The 24,254-nt window shown below is 42.2% G+C and overlaps 1 protein-coding gene across 1 annotated transcript in view; it reads left to right on the plus strand.

Annotated features, from left to right (window-relative positions):
* LOC309551114 (putative cation-transporting ATPase 13A4) overlaps nucleotides 1-24,254 on the plus strand; it is a 148,783-nt gene that overhangs the window by 70,829 nt on the left and 53,700 nt on the right. Inside the window, exons 11-15 of the mRNA XM_082251560.1 lie at nucleotides 5,858-6,015; nucleotides 13,556-13,744; nucleotides 19,645-19,706; nucleotides 21,969-22,119; nucleotides 22,388-22,489. Of these exons, the coding sequence (XP_082107686.1) occupies nucleotides 5,858-6,015; nucleotides 13,556-13,744; nucleotides 19,645-19,706; nucleotides 21,969-22,119; nucleotides 22,388-22,489 (662 nt within the window). The remainder of the gene's footprint in view (nucleotides 1-5,857; nucleotides 6,016-13,555; nucleotides 13,745-19,644; nucleotides 19,707-21,968; nucleotides 22,120-22,387; nucleotides 22,490-24,254) is intronic.

Raw genomic sequence — 24,254 nt, forward strand, 5'->3', positions numbered from 1 at the left:
GCCATTATGGTTGTCAGGCATAGTAGCTACTCCAGGTGCTTCTGCCGCAACCTACATCACTAAGGATGATTTGGCATAATCATTAGCCAGTCTTGAGGGTAAGATTGCTGGCATGATTGCAACATCTCAAGGAGGGAGGAAATGTGATAGATCCCCATTACCTGAGCCACTCTCTGAATCAGTTCAGGATTGGGCAGAGGATGTTGAAGAAGTAGATGATGATGACCCTTTGGAAGGTCAAGCTGAGGTTTCCACTTCTGGGGAGTCAGGTTCAGAGGAGTCTTTATCAGCCTCTCAAACCCAGAGATTGTTAGTTCCGTCTCTTACTGAAATGGTCTGGTCTGGATACAAATTTCCTTCCTTAGAGAAGGCCGAAGTTTCTTTTTCCTCTCTAGGCTCATTGCGCCCTCCTCATAGTCCTCTGACAAAATGTATGATTGGGATCATCTTGATAGGATTTTTTGTTCCTCCTAAAATATATTCTCTATTGTATCCTATGGAGGAAAAGTTTACTAAGAAATGGAATATACCCACTCTGGATGCTGCCATTTCTTCGGTTAACAAGAGTTTAACCTGCCCTGTGGATAATGCTCAGGTTTTTAAAGATCCAGCAGATAAAAAGTTGGAATCCTTATTGAAGGCCTCCTTTGCTGTTGCAGGATCTGCGATGCAACCAGCAGTAGCAGCCATAGGAGTTTGTCGGTCTTTAAAAGACCGTATGAAGTGAGTGTCCAAGACAGTTGCTTCTCAAGGAGAGTCTGTGGAAGACCTGTCAGATCTGCCTCACACTTTATGTTTTGCAGTTGATGCTTTTACAGACTCCATACGGCAAATGTCACAGTTTGCTCTGATGACAGTGCATATACGCAGAATCCTGATGTAAGGGGGGCTCTTTGTGGGGGGGGCTCTGATGTAAGAGGGGCTAAGTTAATAGTGATCATAAAAAAAGAAAAGTCAAATAAAGTGCAAAAAAGGTGCAAGAAAATACGCGGGGGGGGCGCCACAGGATTAGCTCGCACAGGGCGCCTGAACACCTAAGGCCGGCCCTGACTCATACTACCAGTGCTTCTAATTCCAGATGGCGGTGATCGTCTCAGCCATCCGGGTCTGGAAACAAGCCTTCAGGGAAGGCTGCTTCGGTTCTCAAAGGTTTGGGTCTAAACGATCAAAGACAACTGGGTTATCTCCACCATCTCATAGGGGAACAAACTGCAATTTCGGGTGTTCCCGCATCCTCAGTTTGTAAAGTCGAGTATACTGACAGATCCCCTAAAAAGAAGATCTCTCTTTCTGGCGTTGGACCAGCTGAGGGCCCAAAAGGTGATAATCCAGAGAATGAAAGGTTCAGGGGTTTTAACTCAAACCTATTCATATCCCCAAACCAAATAGGGATATGAGACCTATTCTGGATCTAAAAACTCTAAACCAGTTTTTAAACATTTGTACTTTCCTTATGGAGTCAATTCATTCAGTCATAGCCTTAGAGAGGAATTCCTAGCATCCATAGACATCAAGGATGCATATCTTCACATGCCTATATTCCAGGCTCATCAGGGGTTTCTATGCTTTGCAGTAGAAAACTATCATTTTCAGTTTGTGGCCCTGCCCTTCAGGTTAGCCATGGCTCCAAGAGTGTTCAGAGAGAGCTTCAGTATTGGCTGTTCTAAGGTCCTGAGGGATATCTGTAATTGGATATCTGGAAGATTTATTACTTATAGATCGATCAGCTTTGGCTCTAAGCGGAAATGTCCTCCAGACAGTACAGTTCCTAGAATTTCTGGGTTGGATGCTGAACTTGGCAATGTCAGCATTACAGCCGGTATAACATCTGGAATATCTGGGTTTCCTTGTGGATACAGTACAGGCAAAGGTATTCTTGCCAACAAGAAAGGTCACAGACCTGAAGGATCTGGTTCGGTCCATAGTAAGGCTGAGATATCTTTCTGTACTACTTTGAAGTTATTGGGGAAGATGGTGTCTGCATTCAAGGCAAATCCCTATGCTCAATTCTATGCCAGACCCTTGCAGAACAACATTCTGTCTGCATGGACCAGAAGTGTTAAGTCTCGGGACTAATCCATGTCTCTGGTACCAAGAGTTCGTCAGAGTCTGAATTGGTGGTTGGTGACCATAAATCTGGAGAAGGGAAAATCCTTCCTTCCAGTAACCTGGAAGGTGATGATTACAGATGCCAGTCTCTCTGGCTAGGGAGCGGTTCTTGAGGAAGCCACTGTCTAGGGGAAATGGTATTGGGTAGAGAAAGGTCTCCCCATTAGCGTTCTGGAAATCCGAGCAGTCATTCGGGCTTTGAAATACTGGATGCCCAGACTTCAGGGTCACCCTGTCAGCATGCAATCCGACAATGCCATGGCTGTGGCTTATATCAGCCATCAAGGAGGCACAAAAAGTCAGTCATCCCAGAAAGAGGTTGATATCATCCTGTCCTGGGCAGAGACGTTTGTGCCATGCCTGACAGCAGTTTTTATTCCAGGAATAGAGAACTGGCAGGCAGATTTTCTGAACCGTCACCAGATGTTTCCAGAGGAACAGTCCTTGCATGCCAAGATTTTTCAATCAATTTGCATACACTGGGGGGTTCAAGACGTAGATCTGTTGGCATTCAGGTTCAACAACAAGTTGAAGAGATTTGTGTCCAGGGCCAGGGATCACTCGCGGTTAGAGTGGATGCTTTAGTGACTCCTTGGAAAGAATATTCCCTGATTTTTTCCTTTCCTCCGGTGCAGCTGATACCGTGTCTGTTGTGCAGGATCCAGCTAGAGGGAAAACCAGTAATCCTGGTAGCTCTGGCATGGCCGAGGAGGGTTTGGTATGCGCAAATCCAAAGATTGGCAGTGACAAGGCCTTGGGCCGTTCCACTGCATCTGGACCTACTCTTTCAAGGTCCAATATTCCACCCTGCTGTACAGTCTCTAAATTTGACAGCTTGGCTATTGAAGCCTTATTTTTGAAGGAGTGGGATATAGCTGGCCCTGCAGTTTATACCCTGATAAATGCCAGGAGCGCCACCGGGTGACCTGAAAAGAAGAGGATCAGGACTGCTTTGTGTAAAACCATTGCACAGAGCAGGTAAGTATGACATGCTTGTTATTATTATTTTTTTTTTTTTAAAGCCAGATCTTTAATACCACTTTAAACGTACTAAATATACCACTAGTTAAGCATCGGGGTTGTTAAAAATGTGTATTTTTAATATCCAGCATGAAGGGGTTAATCTGATGCATTAGTGACCAGTGGCAATTAATTACCCATTTATGCAGCATTATTGGCTCCAGTGTCAGTGTTATTTAACCCTTCATGCTGCAGAAAAAGGGGTTAATGAACACTGACACTGATGACACTAATGCATCACAAATTGGGTAATTACCTGCCACTAGTTATTAATGCATCAGTGATCAGTGGCAGTACATAACCTCTTCATGCTGCATATTACTAAGAGCGTTGTTAGGGAAATAGCCTCCCCAAAGAGTTAACCACTGCAGCAGCCAGTTTACAGGAAAAAACACACATCATTAAACTGCCTTAGGAAGGAGGATTTGCCAGCCCAATGCCTTACTTGCAAAGTTGCACACAGTTCCCACGCAGCTCCGCCAACACCGTTCTTTCTTCCATCCTGCCTCCTGGCATCTGAATGACGTCATGCCGGAATGACAGGGAAGTGAATGTGCATCTTTTAGTGTGCCGGATGCAGGAGTCCACTCGGTACACAGCTTCAGCTCTGACTTCAACAGTGTACTGTAGCAGTGTTCATCACACAAGTCCAGGTTGAAGCACTACTTTAGTGGCAACAGGCAGCACTGTAAGTCATCTTCACCTGTACCCCCACATCAGAAAGTTGCTGGGCCCAGGGTTTCTGTCTCTTCTGCTCCTACCCCCCCCCCCCCCCCGTTTCAGCCCTGGTTACAGGTTCTCTTTACTAAAACTTTACCTCTGATGTCTCCCCTGTCCTCCACTAAAGCTAATGAAATACAGAGCATGCTTTTTTCCAGGCATCACTAATTGGCGGACCGTGTCACTGTCCCATTCAGACCGTTGCGGTCTTGCAGTTTAGAAGCTTTCTCTTCCCCCGAGCTGTCACTCTGTAATCCTCACAGAGCTGACAGGGGGAGGCGAGACGGTTCTAGATGGAGAGCTTAAGGTTAACAAGCAAACAAATGGCTGCTAGGATGATGAGTGGTCTTAGAAGCAATCACTATCTTGCAGTTCCGGCCCTCCATTCAGACATACTGTGCTTCCCACCCTCCGATCTGTTTGTATAAGGTTTTCAATACCCCTGCTCTATTCACTTCCTACCCAGGCACATCGGCTGGGGAAAGTGACAGCTGAAACCAGTAGTGATGTAATACACATCGCTTCCAGGTTCTTGCTAGCTAGAGGAGATCAGCTAATGGACGTTCTTTCCCCTCTAACCGACAGCACTTGCTATGCCAGTGCCAGGCCTGCAGGTGGGGTGGCAGAGCCTGGTAAACATGGCATAAGGAAGGGTTATGCGGGAGTCCATTCTGGGGGTCCATGGATACAATCCAACACCTGTACAGCTGCTGGATCACTTCCATATGAACAGATGACTTGTGAAACTTACACATAGGGGTTGATTTACTAAAGCTGGAGAGTGCAAAATATGGTTCAGCTCTGCATATAAACCAATCAACTTCCATGCTTTTTTCTTAAAGCTTAATTGAATAAACTTAAGTTAGAATCTGATTGGCTGCCATGCATAGCTGCACCAGATTTTGCATTCTCCAGTTTTAGTAAATCAACCCCATAGTGTGTTTATAACACCCTGCTTTTGTTGGAGTCAAGAGTATGTCTGTGACAGCCAGGGGGTTCAAAGAAATGGCTTTACTGATATTTAATGAATGGTAAAAAGATTATTTAGAGGGTTACTGTGTGCAGGGTAGTCATCTCCTCAAAACTCATCATCACTATGCACAACCGGGACAGTGTCAGATGGTTGCTTAATGAGTCCTACAATTGGTCATCTGCACTTGGAGATTTAAGGGTCCGCATCTGTATAGATGTTGTGTTTTATTCTATTTGTTGGTTTTTAAGTATCTTTGTAAATATTTGAAGTCATTTAATAATAGTTTTTATTGAAGATTTGATTTGAGATTGGTGCACTCTTTTTTGTTTTATATCAATAAAGAATTAAACAAAGGGCCTAACTCTTCCCCACATCTAAAACTAAAAGAAAGTCTTGCTTAGTGATGCACTTTAATCTGGCCTAAGCAACATCTGCAATTGTGTGGCAAGAATCTAACCAGAGATTAAAATAACTGTTATATTTCTGATTTCATTTACATTGTTAAAGTGAAACTTCCCATGCCCTCTTTGATCTATTTATTTCCCAGTTTAAAACAAAGTCAAAGTACAGACAGACTACAATGGCTAATATTTCAATATAAACACAACTTTTCACGCAGTAGGCAGGGAAAATATTAGTATTAAACATAATAACAGAAATATATAGTGCCAGAATAACATGCAGAATGACGGTTATGAGCAAACCAAGGGTTTGCTTGTGGACTACCAACAGAAAGGAATGAAGACTACTAAGTGTTTAGATCTACAAATAAGGTATTTGTACCTAGGCAATAAGGTATTGTGTGTTTTTACTTTTTGGTGTTCATCAAAACACATTCCCATGTGCAAATAGATACTGACATTTGCACAAATGTTATAACAGGTTTCTTTTGGAATCATTGGGATAGCTGCATTTACAGCCCAGTTTTGCATATATTCTAGAGCTCAGGTCCACTGATAGTTCAAAAAAGTTTTACAATTACAGTAATTTTTTAAAAATATTTGCTAAGCTCTATTTTTTTTTTTTTTTTTTTAGGATTTAATACAGCAAAGGGAGATCTTGTAAGATTTATTCTCTACAACAAGCCCATTAATGTGAAGCTGCACAAAGAAGCTCTTAGGTTTCTATCAGTACTGGTCTTTATGGCTGTGTCTGCGGTCATCTATGCAGCAATTGTATTCAAAATGAATGGTGTAAGTACATTATGTATGTTCATCTGACAATATTCCTAAAAGATCCAATAAGTTGTCAAAGCATACTGAGGGGAATTCAATAAAGAAATAATGACAGTTTTTTTGGCACTATGGCCCTTTAAAATGGCCTGCGCCATTCATAAAAATTTCGACCACCCATTTCAGTCACTTTACCAACATGTGAGGTTGATTTTTTTACAAAAGCTGCAAAATTTACCCCTTTCAAATTTGATTGTACATGTTTATAAATTGTCCGTCCTCTCCTATAAGAAGGAATAAGGGGATAGCTAAATTCTTCTAGTTCTAGGAAATAATTCCTGAGTAATGACTAATGTTTTTTATAGTCATTTTTATATTTTGAGATGAAATTGTTAAACAAAAACTATCCTTTTGTCACCTACGTCCCTAGATATGCCTGTATTATGAAGCAATCCTAATCGCTCAGGCTGAGTTCACACTAGCTGCGGCCACAGCTCACAGCAGGGGGTCCGGCACGTCCCTGTTCACCATTTCAGGTGTGAATCAGGTCTGAATTTTTGTCTGAATTCAGACCTGAAACAGAGCCAAAACGCACAGGACCCTTTTCCAGTGCGGACCGCTGCTGCCCCTGAGCTGTGTGGACTGGCTCAATGTAGAGCTGGTCACAGTTTCCTGTCATGCAAACCGAATACGGGGAAATCCACATCCAATTTGCATAAGTGTGAATTCAGCCTAAATCTCCAAGAACTTTAAGGAATATCTCCTGCTCTGCAATCTCTCCTACATCTCATTCAATCTGTGGGGTTGTTTTACTAAAACTGGAGAGTAAAAATCTGGTGCAGCTCTGCATAGAAACCAATCCGCTTCAAGTTTTTTTGTTGTCAAAGCTTAATTGAGCAAGCTGAAGTTAGAAGCTGGTTGGCTACCATGCACAGCTGCTCAGATTTTGCACTCTCCAGGTATAATAAAAAAAAAAACCTCTGTTCCAACCTTCCCTCGTCCGTTACCACCTATTTTACTTTCATAAACTGACTGCGTGGAATTGATTTAAAAACACAAATTGGATGAAAACTAGAATAGTGTAGCAATTGGTTCTGATCCATAGGTTTAGTTTACAGATAAGTAAACTAATCTGCCTTCCCTTATTATAATACTAGCATCTAGAAATGGAATAGAATCCTCATCCGTTATTAAATTAAACTCATAACAAGGAATAAAAATAATTCAAATACCTGTCAAACAGATATAATAATTCATAGTAGAAAGTGAATGGTAAAAGTATATTTTTCAAAACTGCCTAAATGGTTGGAAGGAGTCTGCCTGAAACTAAATCAATTGGGTTTAGCTCAGCAGTATCCATACATTGAGCCTATATTTTTTTTCTAATGTATCTGGGCAGCCTGTATATTGATAAATAAAATGCTCAAGTCTAAGTGTCGGTTCACACTATGGCGACACGGCTTCGGGGCAACTTAATGAAGTCGCCATGCACCGCGACTTCGGCGCGGCTTGCACCGACTTCACATAATGGAAGTCAATGCAAGTCGCTCCGACTTCGCCCAAAAGTAGTGCAGGAACCTACTTGAGTCTCTCCTATTAGAGCGGTTCCAATTGCACAGAATGGAGCACGACTTGTCAGGCGACCAAGTCGCCTGACAAGTCGGAACAGTGTGAACCGGCATTAAGTGTTTCACCCATGTGCCTTATCCATTCTCTAAGCATGGGAAAGCATGCTGATTTCCAATGTGATAAAATAAATATGCATGCTTGAAATAAAGCCCTAGCAATAACTTAATTAGTAAACCCTTGCATCTGTAAATCACTTAGAATACCCATCAGACATTGTTTAGGGTCATTTCAAATCGTGACCTAATACACTATATTAGGTGTATTTATAATTTCCGTCCAGTAAATGTGCAGTTTGGGACATCGCCTCAGTAAGTGAATCAAGGCTCCGTGATCTCCACCACATCTGCTGCACAGGAAGGGTTATCTAACAAGACTATTTTGAACAGTTTCAATTTAGTGTAACAAGCCTATAAAATAATATATAATTGCGTAAGTTCTTGAGAGATCTGTCATTTTAACCTCCCCCCATCCGCGCTACAGCCTATATACGGCTGCAGCGCGGACTTGAATTTTCGGGAGGCCGTCTTTATACGGCCTCCCAGTGACATGCCCCCCGCGCGCTCCCGCGAGCGCGCAGCGGGGAAAATCTGTGTCGGCCGTGTCCCTTGGACACGGCCGATCACAGATCGTGGTGAATGGCCAATCACAGCGGCCATTCACCACGTGATCGGGCCATCCAATGAGCGATGATCTCATATGTAAACATATGAGATCATCTCTCATCGCCGGCGTTCCTTCCTCACACGGAGCCTGCAGTGTGAGGAAGGAGGGGGAGCCGTTAGCCGCCGGGGACACACAGCAGTGTAATCAGGGCACTGATCACCAGTGCCCTGATTACTAAAGGTAAAAACATACACACATTGCCCCCCCTTCAGTGCCCACAGTGCCCGCCATCAGTGCCCCCCATCAATGCCCACAATCAGTGCCCATAGTGCTGCCAGTCAGTGCCCATCAGTGCCTGCTCATATAGGCACTGATGAGCACTGACTGGCAGCACTATGGGCACTGAGTGTGGGCACTGATGGTGCTGCCCGCCAGTGCCCATCAGTGCCGCCTCTCAGTGCCCATCAGTGCCGCCCATCAGTGCTGCCTCTCAGTGCCCAGCAGTGCCACCTCTCAGTGCCACCTCTCAGTGCCCAGCAGTGCCACCTCTCAGTGCCCAGCAGTGCCACCTCTCAGTGCCCAGCAGTGCCGCCTATCAGTGCTCATCAGTGCCGCCTATCAGTGCTCATCAGTGCCGCCTATCAGTGCCGCCTATCAATGCCGCCTATCAGTGCTCATCAGTGCCGCCTATCAGTGCTCATCAGTGCCGCCTATCAGTGCCGCCTATCAATGCCGCCTATCAGTGCTCATCAGTGCGGCATATTAGTACCTCCTCATCAGTGCCCCCTCATCAGTGCCCATAAGTGCCACCTCATCAGTGCCCATCAGTGCAGCCTACCAGTGCCCATCAGTGCCGCCTCATCAGCGCACATCAGTGAAGGAGAAAAATTTATTTTCAAAATTTACTCGCAGAAAATAAGAAAAACTTTTTTTTTTTTCAAAATTTTCTCTCTTTATTCTTTTTTTTTGTAAAAAATAAAAAACCCAGAGGTGATTACATACCACCAAAAGAAAGCTCTATTTGTGTGAAAAAAATGATAGAAATTTCATATGGGTACAGTGTAGCATGACGCGCAATTGTCATTCAAAGTGTGACAGCGCTGAAAGCTGAAAATTGGCCTGGATGGGAAGGGGGTTTAAGTGCACAGTAGGCAAGTGGTTAATTGGTGGCTTTTCTTAAAATAGTAGAAAAATAGTAGAAATAATAACCAATCCTATATGGGGCATGTGATTCATTTTGGAGGGAAATAGTAACCTATTACTCCCCCATAAAGCTCCGATTGTAAGAAGACATTCCATCAGCCTGTCATTTTGTAGTACAACAATTAATCATTTCAGCTGTCTTATGGTTATTTGTTTACATTGTGTAACTGACCTTTTTTCTATTGTGTCTGATGTGTGGAGAAATTTCACCCTACGCAATAAGACATTACATCTAAGGCTTCATGTACACTACAGCTCCTAAACTTGAGTTTAGGAGCTTTTGGCATTTTTTTGTCCAGAAGACAGTCATTGACACCCTCCACAAGGAGGGTAAGTCACAAAAGGACATTGCTAAAGAAGCTGGCTGTTCATAGAGTGTTGTATCCTAGCATATTAATAGGAAGTTGAGTGGAAGAAAAAACTGTGGTAGAATATGGTGCACAAGCAACAAGGATAGCTGCAGCCTTGAGAGGATAGTGAAGCAAAGGCCATTCAAGAATTTGGGGGAGATTCACAAGGAGCGGACTACTGCTGGTGTCAGAGCCACCACACACAGACCTGTCCAGGACATGGGCTACAACTGTCACATTCCTTGTGTCAAGCCACTCCTGAACCAGAGACAATTTTGGAAGCGTCTTACCTGGACTAAGGAGAAAAAGGACAGGACTCTTGCTCAGTGGTCCAAAGTCATCTTTTCGGATAAAAGTACATTTGCATTTAATTTGGAAATCAAGGTCCCAGACTCTGAAGTCTGAAGTTGAAAGGCATAGAATCTAAGTTGCATGAGGTCCAGTGTGAAGTTTCCACAGTCAGGAATGATTTGGGGAGCCATGTCATCTGCTGTTGTTGGTCCACTGTGTTTATTAACCTCCCTGGCCGTATGATTATTTTGGATTTTAGGTGCTGAAAGTGGTACCATTATTTTGCATGTAATTCTTAAGGATGAGCAGCCCAAACCAACTATTTATATATGATTTTTTTTTTTTTTACTGTGCGTTATTCTTTATAACATCCCGGGTATGATAAGGTTTGAAACACAACGTCTTAAATTATAATATAATAAATAACTATAAAATAATAACAAATAATAATATAATAATAATAAAACTTTTTATTCAATAAATTATAGTAAATAACATAATCAAAAACACTGACATTTTTTTTTGGCCAGACAAGGATGCAATATTAGTACTCATATTCAGTAAACGTCCTGGGTATGCAAAATTTTAAAACAGGGTACAGCACAAAGTCCAACGTCACAATCAGGACAGTAGTGCCGCGTTTCTTTTTTTCTTTTCTTTACGGATTTTCCTTCCAGTGTCATCACGTTTGGAACAGCAAACCACACACATCCTTGTGGGTGCAGGCTTCTTTTCCGTTGGTGGAATGTGGTCCATAAAGTGACGACCGGTCAGGCGTTCGGGGTTCACAACACCAGCAGCACAGCGTCCAGGTCTATTTACTGCCATTGGTGTTTGGTGCCTGAGAAATATCAGTTCGGCAATTTTCAAAACAATTTTCCGCATGAACCACAGGCCTGTCACTCAATATTTTTTTTGTTGTTTCTGCATTGCTGGATAAAAAGTCATGGCCTGGTCAGCTCTGTCCACACCTCCCATGGTGTTATTGTAATCCATCACCAGTTGTGGTTTCATTACATCTTTTCCACCTTTTGTGTGTACCATGACAGTAGAGGTGTTGTGAATGGTACTCATTAGGCACACATCTTTTGTTTCACACCATCTCAGTGCCACCATTTTGCCTTTCTGCCAGGCAACTATTTCTCCTGCCTTGAGCTTTTTGTTGGCAAAGGTTGGGGGCATGTCACGCCGGTTAGCTCTAACGGTCCCATACGCATCCGTCTTGTTTTGAAGAAGGAACTCATAGAGTTCTGGGGACAAATAAAAATTGTCTGTGGTGACACAGTACCCCTGATTCGGTAATGGCTCAATCAGCGTAAGAACTGAAGCGGTTGCCATTCCATAACTGCTGAACCTTTCATTGAATTTGGTTCCTTTCCCAGTGTACAGGACCGAATTCCAAATGTATCCAGAGCTGGATTCACATAGCATGAATGACTTTATGCCAAAGCGTGCTCTCTTGGACGCAATATACTGTATCCAGCTGAGTCTTCCTTTGTAGGCCATTAGACTTTCGTCTATACAAATGTCTCTATCTGGTACATAAGACTGCTGGAAATTTTTCAAAATGATTTGATAAATGTCCCAAATCTTTTTGAGTTTTGGAGCTGGATGAGAAGTCTCGTCAAATTCGACTTTATATGTAAAGTGCAAATTTTTCATAATAAGCGAAAATTTGTATTCTGACATGACTGTGCCAAAAAAAGGAGTGGCCAGTAATTTGTTGGTGGTCCAATGCCACTTTTGCAGGGGTTTCCCCACCACTCCCTGCAAAATAATTAGGCCCAGAAACTTCCAGATGTCCTCTTTGGTCACGGGTTCCCACATCCTGCTCCTTGAAAACCTCTGATGCACTGCAGCTTGTTCATCCTGGTACCGATTTGTTTCCACAACAATCTTTTCAATAATCTCCTTGGTCAAAAAGAGTTGGAGGTATGCCAAGGGGTTGTCATCCTCAACATCCACTTTGATACCAGGTGCTCCAGTAAACGGGAACCTTGGGGGCGCTACGTGCTCTGTACCGCAGTCAATCGAGCACCAAGTCTGCACATCGCTGGGCACAGTAGCAGGATCATCGCTAAAATTGATTTCTGCGTCCGATGACGAACTTCCCCACGAATTGCTATCACTCCATTCTGCAAGTGATTCTGTATCACTGTCACTGTTTTCCAGTAGGTCATATACCGCTTTTGAGGTGGCAGCGCGCTTTTTTGATGCCATGGTCGCTCTGCAGTATCCAGACACAAGGTAAAGGAAAAATGCAGGAAGGGCAATGGAGAAAGCACTGGGGGGCAAGCTAAGGTCAATTTATTTTAGTAATGTAATCCAATAGGATTACAATATGTCAGTGTGTTTGTGTATTTAACGTTTTGAATTTGCCGCCGGTTCAACCCCCCTGCGAACGTCACGTCGCAGGAGACGGAAGCCGGGGCACAGAGAGCATCGGGCGGAAGATCCGGCCGCTGCACACTGCCCAGATAGATCGCTGGATCCCGGGGAAAGGGTAAGTAACCCCTCTTTCAGGATCCAGCAATGCTTTTGGCGGTACCCTGAGTGTGGCTCAGGGTTACCGCTTTTGCCACTGAAATTTAACCCCGAGCCACACTCGGGAATACCGCTAGGGAGGTTAAGTCCAAAGTGAGCGCAGCCCTCTACCAGGAAATTCTAGAGCACTTCATGCTTCGCCCCACTGACCAGTTTTATGGAGATACTGGTATCATTTTCCAGCAGGACTTGGCACCTGCCTACACTGCCAAAAGTACCAATACCTGGTATCACTGTGCTTGATTGGCCAGCAAACTTCCCTAACCCTATAGAAAATCTGTGGGGTATTGTCAAGAGGAAGATGAAAGACACCAGACTCAACATTGCACACAAGCTAAAGGTCGCTGTCAAAGCAACCTGGGCTTCCATAACACCTCAGCAGTGCCACAGGTTGATCGCCTCTATGCCATGCTGCATTGATGCAGTAATTCATGCAAAAGGATCCCTGACCAAATATTGAGTGTATACTTTACATGGATATAATTCTCAGTAAGCCATCATTTCTGTATTAAAAATCATTTTTTATTGGTTTCATGTAATATTCTAATTTTCTGAGGTACTGAATTTTGCTAATATAATATATTAGTTTCATATTTTGAATTAAATTACTGAAATTAATGAACTTGTTGATGATATTCTATGTGTTACCTTGGGGTCTATTTATTAATATTTTTATCCAAGAGTCACACAATGTTTACCCCAAATTTACCTCGCACTAGATTATATTGAAACATGGAGGAATTTTGTGTGAAAGCTGTGTGAATCTTGGGTAAAAGAATGATAAATAGACCCCCCTTGTGTTCTTTAATGGCTAGCAATGCTTTTTCTTTAAAAACAAACTCTAAAATTTAGAGTTATGCTTGTTTCTGTAAGGTAGCATTTATGAAAAACACAGCTTACTGTAGTTAAGAAGCTTTTTTCCTTGTTCTACTTCCCCACAGGCCAGTGTACATGATATAGTACTGATGTCATTATTGATGCTAACAGCAGCTGTGAATGCTGCCCTTCCAGCCACCATTACACTTGGTCTTCTTTATGGACAAACAAGATTGAAGAAACTCGGTATATTCTGCATCAGTCCTCAAAGGATTAATTTAGCTGGGCAATTAAATCTTGTATGTTTTGACAAAGTAAGTTTAATCTTATGAATTGTTTGCATCCCATAAATGTTTTCCATGATCATAGTAAAGTGAAAAGAAAATGCAAAGTAAGCATTAAAACTTGCTAGCTATTTAAAGCCATGATCACTAACAGAATTGTAACTGCACGATGTGAGATATACTTTACTTTTTACTCAAGGGCAATTTAAGATTGGAAGGAACAATAAATCACATGAGAACACATTTTTATATAGTAAATGTAAAACCATGATTCTTGTACATTATCACCTACCCATTCTCATGATTTTTTAAATACAGCGGAAACATCTGGGTGAATTCTCCAAAGCACTTTACAATTCAATACAATTCAATCAGCTGTCAGTACTGTTGATATTGAGATTTCTCTGTGGGCAGCTTGCAGAAGTTTCCCTAAATGCTGTGTGCAATCATCACAGGTATATGCTCTGCAATGCCACCCTTGTGTGCTGCCTGTGTGTGTGTGATCCTGATGGTTCCCATAGTGTGGAAACTGTCTCTGCAGTTTCCACACTATGGATGTATCACTGCCCCTCTTGTGGCCAGCCCTTGTGTAGTGGGGATGAGAGGGTGTGTTTAACCCTTTCCTTTTCTCGCATGCCTGGGCACTTTTTTTTTTGGGGGGGGGGGGGGTTAACCCTTTCTTTTCTACCCTATTGTGTTTTCTTTTTAGGGTTTTAAGTACTTCCAGGTCAGATTGACAATACATTGCACAAGATGAGAAAGACCTTATTACGTCACTATATCAACATTCTTCTTGCAGATTTAGTCGTCATTGGTCACCATCAAGGTCCAGCCTTCATAGCAGAAGCTCTGAATCCGACTTTAGGCACCACATCCACCGCCGTGTCAGGGTCTCCAAGAAAGGAGCCTGCTGGGGATGCAGGACTTAGGTCCCAGAGAGCAAGTCTCTGTGTTAGCCATACTAAGCCCAGGTGGTTGTAAAAGAGGATGGTGACTTCCAGCAAATGGAATCTCTGGTGTGGCATGTAGTGCAGAAAACACTTAAAGAGCAGGGTACAAGCCACACACAAAGTCAAATAGCTGTTACGGCGTGATCTCCCACTAGGGATGGCCAGGAAGAAGTGGTACCATCCTAACCAAGTCAGCCATCTATGAAGACCACAGAAAGTGAGGCAGAGCGAGATGAGTCCTTTTCCCCCTGTGACGTCTTTGGTCAAGGCAATGGGGGGGGGGGGGCATTTACATAAATAAGAACCTGTAGAGTCTCCTGCAAAGCAAGAGTAAGTTCTTTAAGCACCTCTAGAGAGAGCGTTCTAATTTCCCATTCCTAACGGAAATAAGGGACATAATTTTGAATGAGTGGAGCAAGGTCCTGAGATATACCTCCCTTCTGAGCAAGATGACCAAGCTCTATCCATTCCGAGATAAGGATGTGAAGCATCTAAAGGCTGCCTCTCTAGTTGTTGAGGCCTTGATGAGGCAAGCAAGCATTTTGGTCTTTTCAGGACACACATGGTCCATCAGAAGTCCTACTCATCTCAGATTCATTTCCACGGATTTTGCCTCACTCTGAGATAAAATGAAGCATATACTCTTGTATTACGTAAAGTCACTGGTGTCACAAAGTGCTGCTGTGCCAGTCCAAGGATGCAGAAGATTTCAGGGCATGTACTCGCCTCTCTTTATGGTAATGAAGAGGAGCTGCTTGGGAAAGTCCAATTTTCAACCTTGCGCACCTAAACCAATTTTCTTCAAAAGGATAAGTTCAAGAATTAAACATTGTCCTTGATTCATAGGGGTCCAGCCAGGTGACTGGCTCATTTCCAATAGACCAAAAGATTCTTAGTTCCATGTGCCCATTGTAGAAAACTTCCACAAGTTCCTTTGGTTCGCCATAGGTCAAGACCATCTCCAGCTTGCTTGTCCACCATTCGGGCTTTCAACATCACCCTTTGAGTTAAGGATCCTATTGGTTGTTAAGGTCTTAATCAAAGCAAGGAGCATACACCTGCATACTTACTGCTCCTCAAAATTCAACTGTTGGCTGATTCTGGAAAAGAGACACCTGGAGCCCACTCCGTCTCTTGTGTCCCTCGGGGCCCAGTTTAATATAATCAAGAGGACCATTGCTTTGCCTCTGGATCCAGAATACTGTAACAGAATACTCCTGGCCCTGTCTTCATCCCACCAGCATGACTTTCCGTGTCTAAAATGATCGACACTATGGTGTCTATGGATCCAATGGTCAAGTGGACACTCCGGAGAAGGCGGCCCTTCTGAATGGGGTTTCTCCAGCAGTGGGAGCCAGGAAGCAGAATTCAGGTCATCTATATAACCTCAGTCATTACAGTGAGTCCCCTGGTGGCTGCAATGGAGAAACTGTCTCATTTGCTGTTCCATTGCCCAATTTCTTGGTTCAAAATCATGTCCGATAGCACCAATATGGGACGGGGGGGCTTACTGCCTGTCAGGGATAGCTCAAGGCAGGCGGGGCTGTCAGTTACACAAGATTTAGTTGAACATTCTGAAACTACAGGCAGTCTTCTGCACCCTACAGGCCTTTTACTTATAATGAAGGGAGTGTCAGTGCTCTTAGGCTAATCAACACTATGGCGGTCTCCTACATTAAAAGACAAGGGGGGATTAACAGCCTGTTCCCTATTACAGGAAGTGGAGTCAATTTTGTCTTAAGCTCAGAGGAATCGAGCCTACATCTTAGAGGCTTATTTCCCCGGAGTTCAAGAATATTCAAACAGACTGGTCTCTACATGGGGAGGTTTTTCAGGTGCAGATGCCCTGACGGATCATTGGAAATGAAGCGGGTCTTGTGTGTTTCTTCAAGTCCTGGGTTTCTACTAAAACCCAGAACAGAAGTTGTGGAGGTAGTGACAGTGATGCCTTATGGTAGTGCCAGCGATGCCTTATTGGCCAATTAGGCCATGAATGCCTTGCTAGCACTGTTCAGTTACCAGAGCCCAGTGCCTCTTTTCATCAGGCCAGATCTTCTGTCACTGGGTGCTTTTCTACATCCATGTCCGGCACGGTTATGTCTGACAGTCTGGTTCTTGAGATTGGAGGTCCTTGGCTGCTTCTCCAGATTCATATTCGCTCTCTTAAATGCTAGGAGAGTGAACACAAAGTTTACGGGAGAATCTGGTCAAAGTCTGTGCAATACATGTCTGCTGCTGACAGATCATGTACTGATCTAGAAGTTCTAAATATTCTGGGCTTCCTCCAGCTGGATTTAGATCTGGCTCTATCAATAAGCTCCTTCAGAGTGCAAGTGTCAGCTTTATTGGCCTTCACAGGTGTTTCCAGGTCTAGGCATCTTTTCCTGTCCAACAATTCTTCAAGGGAGCAACTAGGTTCAGACCTCAGAGTAAGTGGAGATTTTCCAAATGGAGTCTTCCTCTTGTTCTCAACTCCCTCTCGGGAACTGGAGCGGAGTGTTCTATGGCTGTCTCCGTTAAAGGCCTCTCTGTCATGTTGGCCTTTCTCCTGACTATCACGTCAGCATTAAAAAGCCTCAAAGACAGATTCACTGGTCATGGAGAACTTCTCTTAACGTTCTTCCAGTTCGAGCGGTGCTTTTACCTGTGCTTGACTCAATTCCTAAGGGTACATCAATCTTTCATGGGAACCAAGAAATTGTTCTACCAACCTTTGGAGTACTAACGTGCATCCTTTAGACGTGGATGAGGTCACGCTGTGGCTTAGTTGGTTAAAGCACATTCCCAGTAAACAGGGAATCCTGAGTTTGACTCTCAGCAGTGCCTTCCTTTGGTGCTAGGAATCTCTCAGATATTGTAAAGTTATATCTACAAGCTACAGCTTCCTTAAGGCTTCAGAACACCTGTTTATTCTTTTTGCCGGAAAGGACAAAGGGAAATGTGCCTCATCTAAGACGATTGTGGCATGGATTGTCTAGGCCATCCGACACTCACAGAGATGAGGGCTTGGCTCCTTTGGTGATGGTGACCAGTCACTAGACCAGGAGTGTGTCTATATCCTGGGCGACTTTGCAGCATGTGGTTCCCAATATAATCGGTAGGGTAGCCTTGTGTTCCCTGATCAATGCATTTATGGCTCATTATTGTAGTAGAGCTGGCCTCTTTATCTTCTGTTAATTTTTGGTTTACAGATTCTGTCTGTTGACTGTGTCAAAAAATCCTTTTCTTTTGTTCTGAAAATGCCCACCTGGGTGTGTATGGCTAGGTATTTCCCATACGTATGCTGCCATGGAGTCTGCCAGGAAAACTGAAAATTTCCTATCAAATACTTACCGTAATTTTCCTTTCCTGATGGACTCCATTGCAGCAGGAGTTGCCTCCCAGAGTCATGAGTAGGCTAGTTATGGAATGCGGCCTCTGGCACAGAGCAAAGATTTATGGGAGTGGGGTCCTATAGGCGAGCCGTGGAGGCGGGGGTTAACCCATACTTTTGCTGCTATGGAGTCCATCAGGAAAGGAAACTTATGGTAAGTATTTTATAGGACATTTTCTATTTTAAAAGGGCTATACAAGTTGATGTGGCACTCCTATCCTTTCAAAACTTTAGTAAACTTCTCCAAGGTCCAGCAGGGCCCCACAGTTTCTGGTTAGCAGGACTGAAAGACACCCATCATGTTATAACGTTTCTCCATAAGGTTCAGCGCACCTATACCACAAAGATCTTTAAGTAAACAGGAAAAGGTTTTGAATCTGGTATTTGGAGACAAAGGAGAGATTTTTATCATTGTCTAGATAAACAAATCAGGCCCCAACCTGGCAGTATGGATTCTCCTGGCCTATTGCCTTTTAGTTATTATATCATTATTATTATTATACAGGATTTATATAGCGCTGTCAGTTTACGCAGTGTTTTACAACTTGAGGGTACAACTACAATACACTTTAATACAGATGAAATCAGAGTGCCCTGCTCGTTAGAGCCTACAATCTATAAGGGGGAGGGGAGGGGGGCGGGGTCAAGAGATACAAGAGATAATGACTGTGGGGGATGTGCTGATGGAGAAAAAAATGTACAGTTGTTAGGTGGGGGCCACATAGGCCTCTCTGAAGAGATGGGTTTTCAGGGATCGTCTGAAAGTGGACAAAGTAGGAGAAAGTCAGAAAGATTGGGGTAGAGCATTCCAGAGGATGGGAGATGCTCAGGAGAAGTCCTGGAGGTGAACATGGGATAAGGTGACAAGGGAGCTAGAGAGCAGGTGGTCTTGGGAGGAGTGAAGAGAATGATTTGGTAGGTAATTTGAGACCAGGTTAGTGATGTAGCTGGGGCCAGGTTGTGGATGGCTTTGTAAGTTATTGTTAGTATCTTGAATGTAATTTGTTGGTTGAGGTGGAAACCAATGGAGAGATTGGCAGAAAGGGCTACCAGACTCCGAGCGGTTTCTAAGGTGGGTGTGCCTGACAGCAGCATTCATGATGGACTGAAGGGGGGATAGCCTGTTTAAAGGTAAGGCAATGAGAAGGGAGTTGCAGTAGTCAAGGCGAGAGATGACCAGGGAGTGGATAAGAAGCTTTGTGGCGTGTCATTGGTTAGGAAGGGGCATATCTTGTAGATGTTGCCGAGGTTGGGGCCGCAAGCTTTGGACAGTGATTGGATGTGGGGCCGAAATGATAGTTTAGAGTCCAGAATTACACCTAGGACCTTGGTATGGAGGGACGGGTTGACTGTAGAGCTGTTGATTCATCTGGAACAGAATATACCCTGTTTTTTCATTCAATGAATTACATTTCCATATCCTCAGAAGCAATCACAGTGACTGATATCTAACCAGGTAGATCACACACATCTATTATTCACTACTTTAATTAGAGAATAGAGAGATCTATATATGTATAACTAATTACATCTTCCATTGGATATTTTACATACTCCGCATATTGTAATGATACTAAAAATAATCTGTTTAATATTCTTTATCCTAGACGGGCACTTTAACAGAAGATATCTTAGATTTATATGGCATACTTCCTTGTGATAGCAGTAGGTAAGTTTGAATTAGCCGTGAGGTAATATGAACAAATTCACCATACTAAATATATTTAACATCACTATTTTAGTATTCCATTTTTTTAATACTGATTTATAAGTTCCAGAGTTTGCAGTATCTATGGATCATGATAACACTGCTTCCACTACTCGATTACATGCAAATTCATTGTGAAGTGATCTCAGATATCCTTGGGATATCCTCTGAGCTCTCATTTTATTCTTCTAACAGGAAAGAGCTAATCAAGCTCTGCCCTTTCTCCCGCAGCAACAGATCCATACATAAGGGATCCATTGCTTCCTTATAATAACCAGTAAATTACTTTTAAAAGTGATCTATGTCTACATAGGTGTGTGAGGACTGTATTATACCCCCCTCCCCCCAATCAGATCCAATCCCACATGAAAATGGTAGAAAAAAATTGACAACATAAAAACAAAAACTTTATGGATCCTGGATGTGAGCTTTGTCAAATGCTATCCAAACAAATGCTTTGCCAATCAACTATTCCATGATCTCAGACTTGAAAAACAGTGCCATGATTGCTCACACCTGACTGATACTTCACTAATTAATACAAATCAGAAAAGCTCTACTAAATTGAACATACATAGACATCACAATCCTTATACTAAAAATACTTTTTTTTTTCATTCAATAAATTTTTATTGAGTTTTATATAAGAGAATATAAACATAACAAATAAAACAGAAAATTCAAATTTTCAACATGTTCCAATGCATGTACATAAGCATATAAAAAAGAGCAACAAATGAATGGTGCAGTATCAGACAATCAAAATTATTAGGAATCTCAGGAAGTATTCAGAGCATTACAGGTTATAGAACGGTATGGCAAATGGTGGGAAGGTGGCACAACGTAGTATAATACTGATAAAATATATTACCATGTTTGGATGTGGGAGTCCTATTCCCCCCGGACCTAGAACCCTAGGGAACAATGTCACCAGGTCCAGTTTGAGGGAGCTCCCTCCCCGCCACTCGGGTCAGTAGAAAAAGACTAAAAAAGACTAAAAAAGTACTAAAAAGACTTTGATTATTGGACTAGGAAGGTGAAGTATTAAAGCAGAACTCTTGTTTTTTTTTTGTTTGTTTTTTCAAATATCTTGCCTTTGCCTTTAAAAATAATATGGCAGCTCTCAGTGTAACACTCATCCTATGTCCAGCATTGTCATAAACAAACCCTCTGGGTGTTCATCACAATATCAGCCTGAGCTCAAGTGCAGTACCCTGACATGAGACTGCACTGACATCATAATGTGGCACTTATTTCTTCAGTATTACAACCCATATACAGTTTTGAAATAAAAAAAAAAGGGGAATTGGGGTTGCGGGAAGGGGACTTAAAACAAAAAAAATACAGTGTTTTCCAGAAAGAGCAAAAAAAGCACAAAGTTTGTACTCTCTAAGTACTGCTAACTGCAAACATGTAATCATACAGTTTAAATGTTCAAGCACATTAAAATGATCAGTCTCTTGATGAAAGTGATTCCAATAGCAGATCTATATAAATCCAGAGAACTTCTCTAAATTACCCATGAGAAGTGGATAACTTTCTATATAATTCAAGATCTTAAAACCTATCACAATTTGATTACACACTCACCTATCCTTTAGATCTGATTTGTATCAGTTGTTATGCACATGTGTTACTGGCTCATGCATGGCATTCATATCTCATATTTTCTCGAATCCATCTTCCATCTATCAACTCTGCACTCCACATATCTTCCTAAATAATAAAGAGTAACCTTAACAAAAGTAATATATGTTTATACATAACGGTAGTTGGGTCATGTCACCTTTTTGGTCCCATACATTTTTTGGAAATGTGTGAGATTACCCCACAATAGATCCTATCTATGTTCCTGCTCACCCTAACCTTTTCTGGCTAAGAGGGGCATTTTCATTATACGCTGTATGATCTCCAGATTTTGAATAAAAAATTAACAGGGAGAATGGGGTTTTCTTGTAACTTCAGATGAATGGAAATTCAAACACAGAGTTATCAGAATAGCATCTCCTGGGAGACATAAGAAACCATTTCATTTATTGGCATTTATAAAAAAAAAAAAAAATCAATATTGGCTTTATGTATTTTGAATGTGTAACATAGTTGATGGTGTCCATTTGTGGCAGATATTACCTTTATGTATTCTACAGCTAGTTATGTCTTAGATGTATGCTTATTTTAAGTGTTTTAGATTTGTTCCCTCAAATTTTCTGTACATCTTTGCAGGTTCCAGGATATGAAATTGCTTAATAGTTCCAATAATTTGTCCTGGGGCCTAGTGCTTCAGGCTATGGCTAGCTGCCATTCCATAATCAAGATGGATGGGAAATTAAATGGAGATCCATTGGACGTGAAAATGTTTAAAGGGACAGGATGGGTATATTTTTTTCCTATATTACACTAATCTACAATGGATTAATACTGGCTTAAGAATATTAATCCAATTAAGGCATTTATTACCATCATGTTATCTACTTACTAGGATAATATTCTCTTATATAACATTACTCACCACTATACGCTTATCTGTAATCCCATTTAAAGTATGTTATAATCAGTGCATTGTATGAGCATAAAGAAATGTTGGTTATGATTTAGGTATAATTTATACTTTGTAATATTTCACTGTTTGAAACTTGCAACAGGAACTTCAAGAACATCGAGCTAAAATTGTAGAAGATGGGCCACTGATTACTTGCACAATAGCAAAACCTGGAGCAGGAGAGGCAAAATCTAAAGCAGGAGAGGCGAGTTATTTTTTCATATTCTTCTATCTAGAAAATGTGAGATAAAGAAACATCTACAATGTAGTGTAATGGCGCGCTTTTAATGGTGGGCTTTCAACAGCCAATCAACAAGCATTTAACTGGTGTGCCTTAAGCCATCCCAGCCATGCATACTAATGTATTAGTAGCTGTGATTGGCCATCTGAAGCATGTGACCATGTCTTTATAAGTTCGAGACCGAGCGCCGCTGCGTCATTCTGCTGTAGTATAGGGACAGAGCACACATCATACGTGCTGGCTGCTGATTAGGAACAGACAGTCAAAAATTATATTGTGTCCGAAAAGAATTCAGGGACAGGTCGGAGTGCTGCAGGCAGGGCGAGTTATAGGGCATTTTAGGGCGAGGCTGGAGAATAGGCAGGGTCAGTGTTCTACACCGATTTTGCTGTGTGGGGGGTTTGCAGTGCCAGTGACCGATCTTATCGATCATTTTAGGGCGAGGCTGGAGAATAGGCAGGGTCATTGTTCTACATCGATTTTGCTGTGTGTGGGGTGGTGTGAACACAATCTTTTTGCCCGAGGAGGAGGAGGGAGAAAAAAATCTTTTTTATCAGTCAGTTGTGTGCAGTGTTTTTCCTTCAGTGCTGCTGACTGTGATAATACACTGCTGTGTTCACATGTGCTATTATTGAGTGATTTTAAAATGTATACACTTTTTTCTATTCCACTATTCAATATACACCCTTTTGGGTTAAAAAAATAAATTGTGGCATAGTCTGTACTAATCTATTTAAAAATGACAAACTTAAAGGGGAATTTTCTTTTTTTTTCCCTTCATAGCCTGCAGCAGAGCTGACTGATATAAGACACTGCTGTGTTCACACGTGCTAGTGATTTTAAAATGTATACACTTTCTTCTATTCCACTATTCAATATATACACCCTTTTGGGTTAAAAAAATTAAATTGTGGCATAGTCTGTACTAATCTATTTAAAAATGACAAACTTAAAGGGGAATTTTCTTTTTTTTTTCCCTTCATAGCCTGCAGCAGAGCTGACTGATATAAGACACTGCTGTGTTCACATGTGCTATTGAAAAATCACCAATTTTATATCATATTTTCTATTCCGCTATTCAATCTACACCCTTGGGGTAAAAACAATTAAATTGCGGGATAGTCTGTATCGGTACGTGTGAGATACACCTTTCCAATTTTTGGGGCGCATCTCATACCGCCGAGGATTGCAGGGTGCTTCAGTGTGCCTCCTGCCTGTTCCGAACTCCTCCTACTCCTCATCCTGCCTTTGGGGGTACAAAAAATAGTAATCGGGGCCTAGTCTGGGTCTGTACGTGTGAGATACATACACCTTTTGATATCATATTTTCTATTCCGCTATTCAATCTACACCCTTGGGGTAAAAACAATTAAATTGCGGGATAGTCTGTATCGGTACGTGTGAGATACACCTTTCCAATTTTTGGGGCACATCTCATACCGCCGAGGATTGCAGGGTGCTTCAGTTTGCCTCCTGCCTGTTCTGAACTCCTCCTACTCCTCATCCTGCCTTTGGGGGTACAAAAAATAGTAATCGGGGCCTAGTCTGGGTCTGTACGTGTGAGATGCATACACCTTTTGATATCATATTTTCTATTCCGCTATTCAATCTACACCCTTGGGGTAAAAACAATTAAATTGCGGGATAGTCTGTATCGGTAAGTGTGATATACATCTTTCCAATTTTTGGGGCGCATCTCATACCGCCGAGGATTGCAGGGTGCTTCAGT

Source organism: Pelophylax lessonae (assembly GCF_965119305.1).
Source record: "Pelophylax lessonae genome assembly, chromosome: 3".
In the NCBI taxonomy this organism is placed as follows: domain Eukaryota; kingdom Metazoa; phylum Chordata; class Amphibia; order Anura; family Ranidae; genus Pelophylax; species Pelophylax lessonae.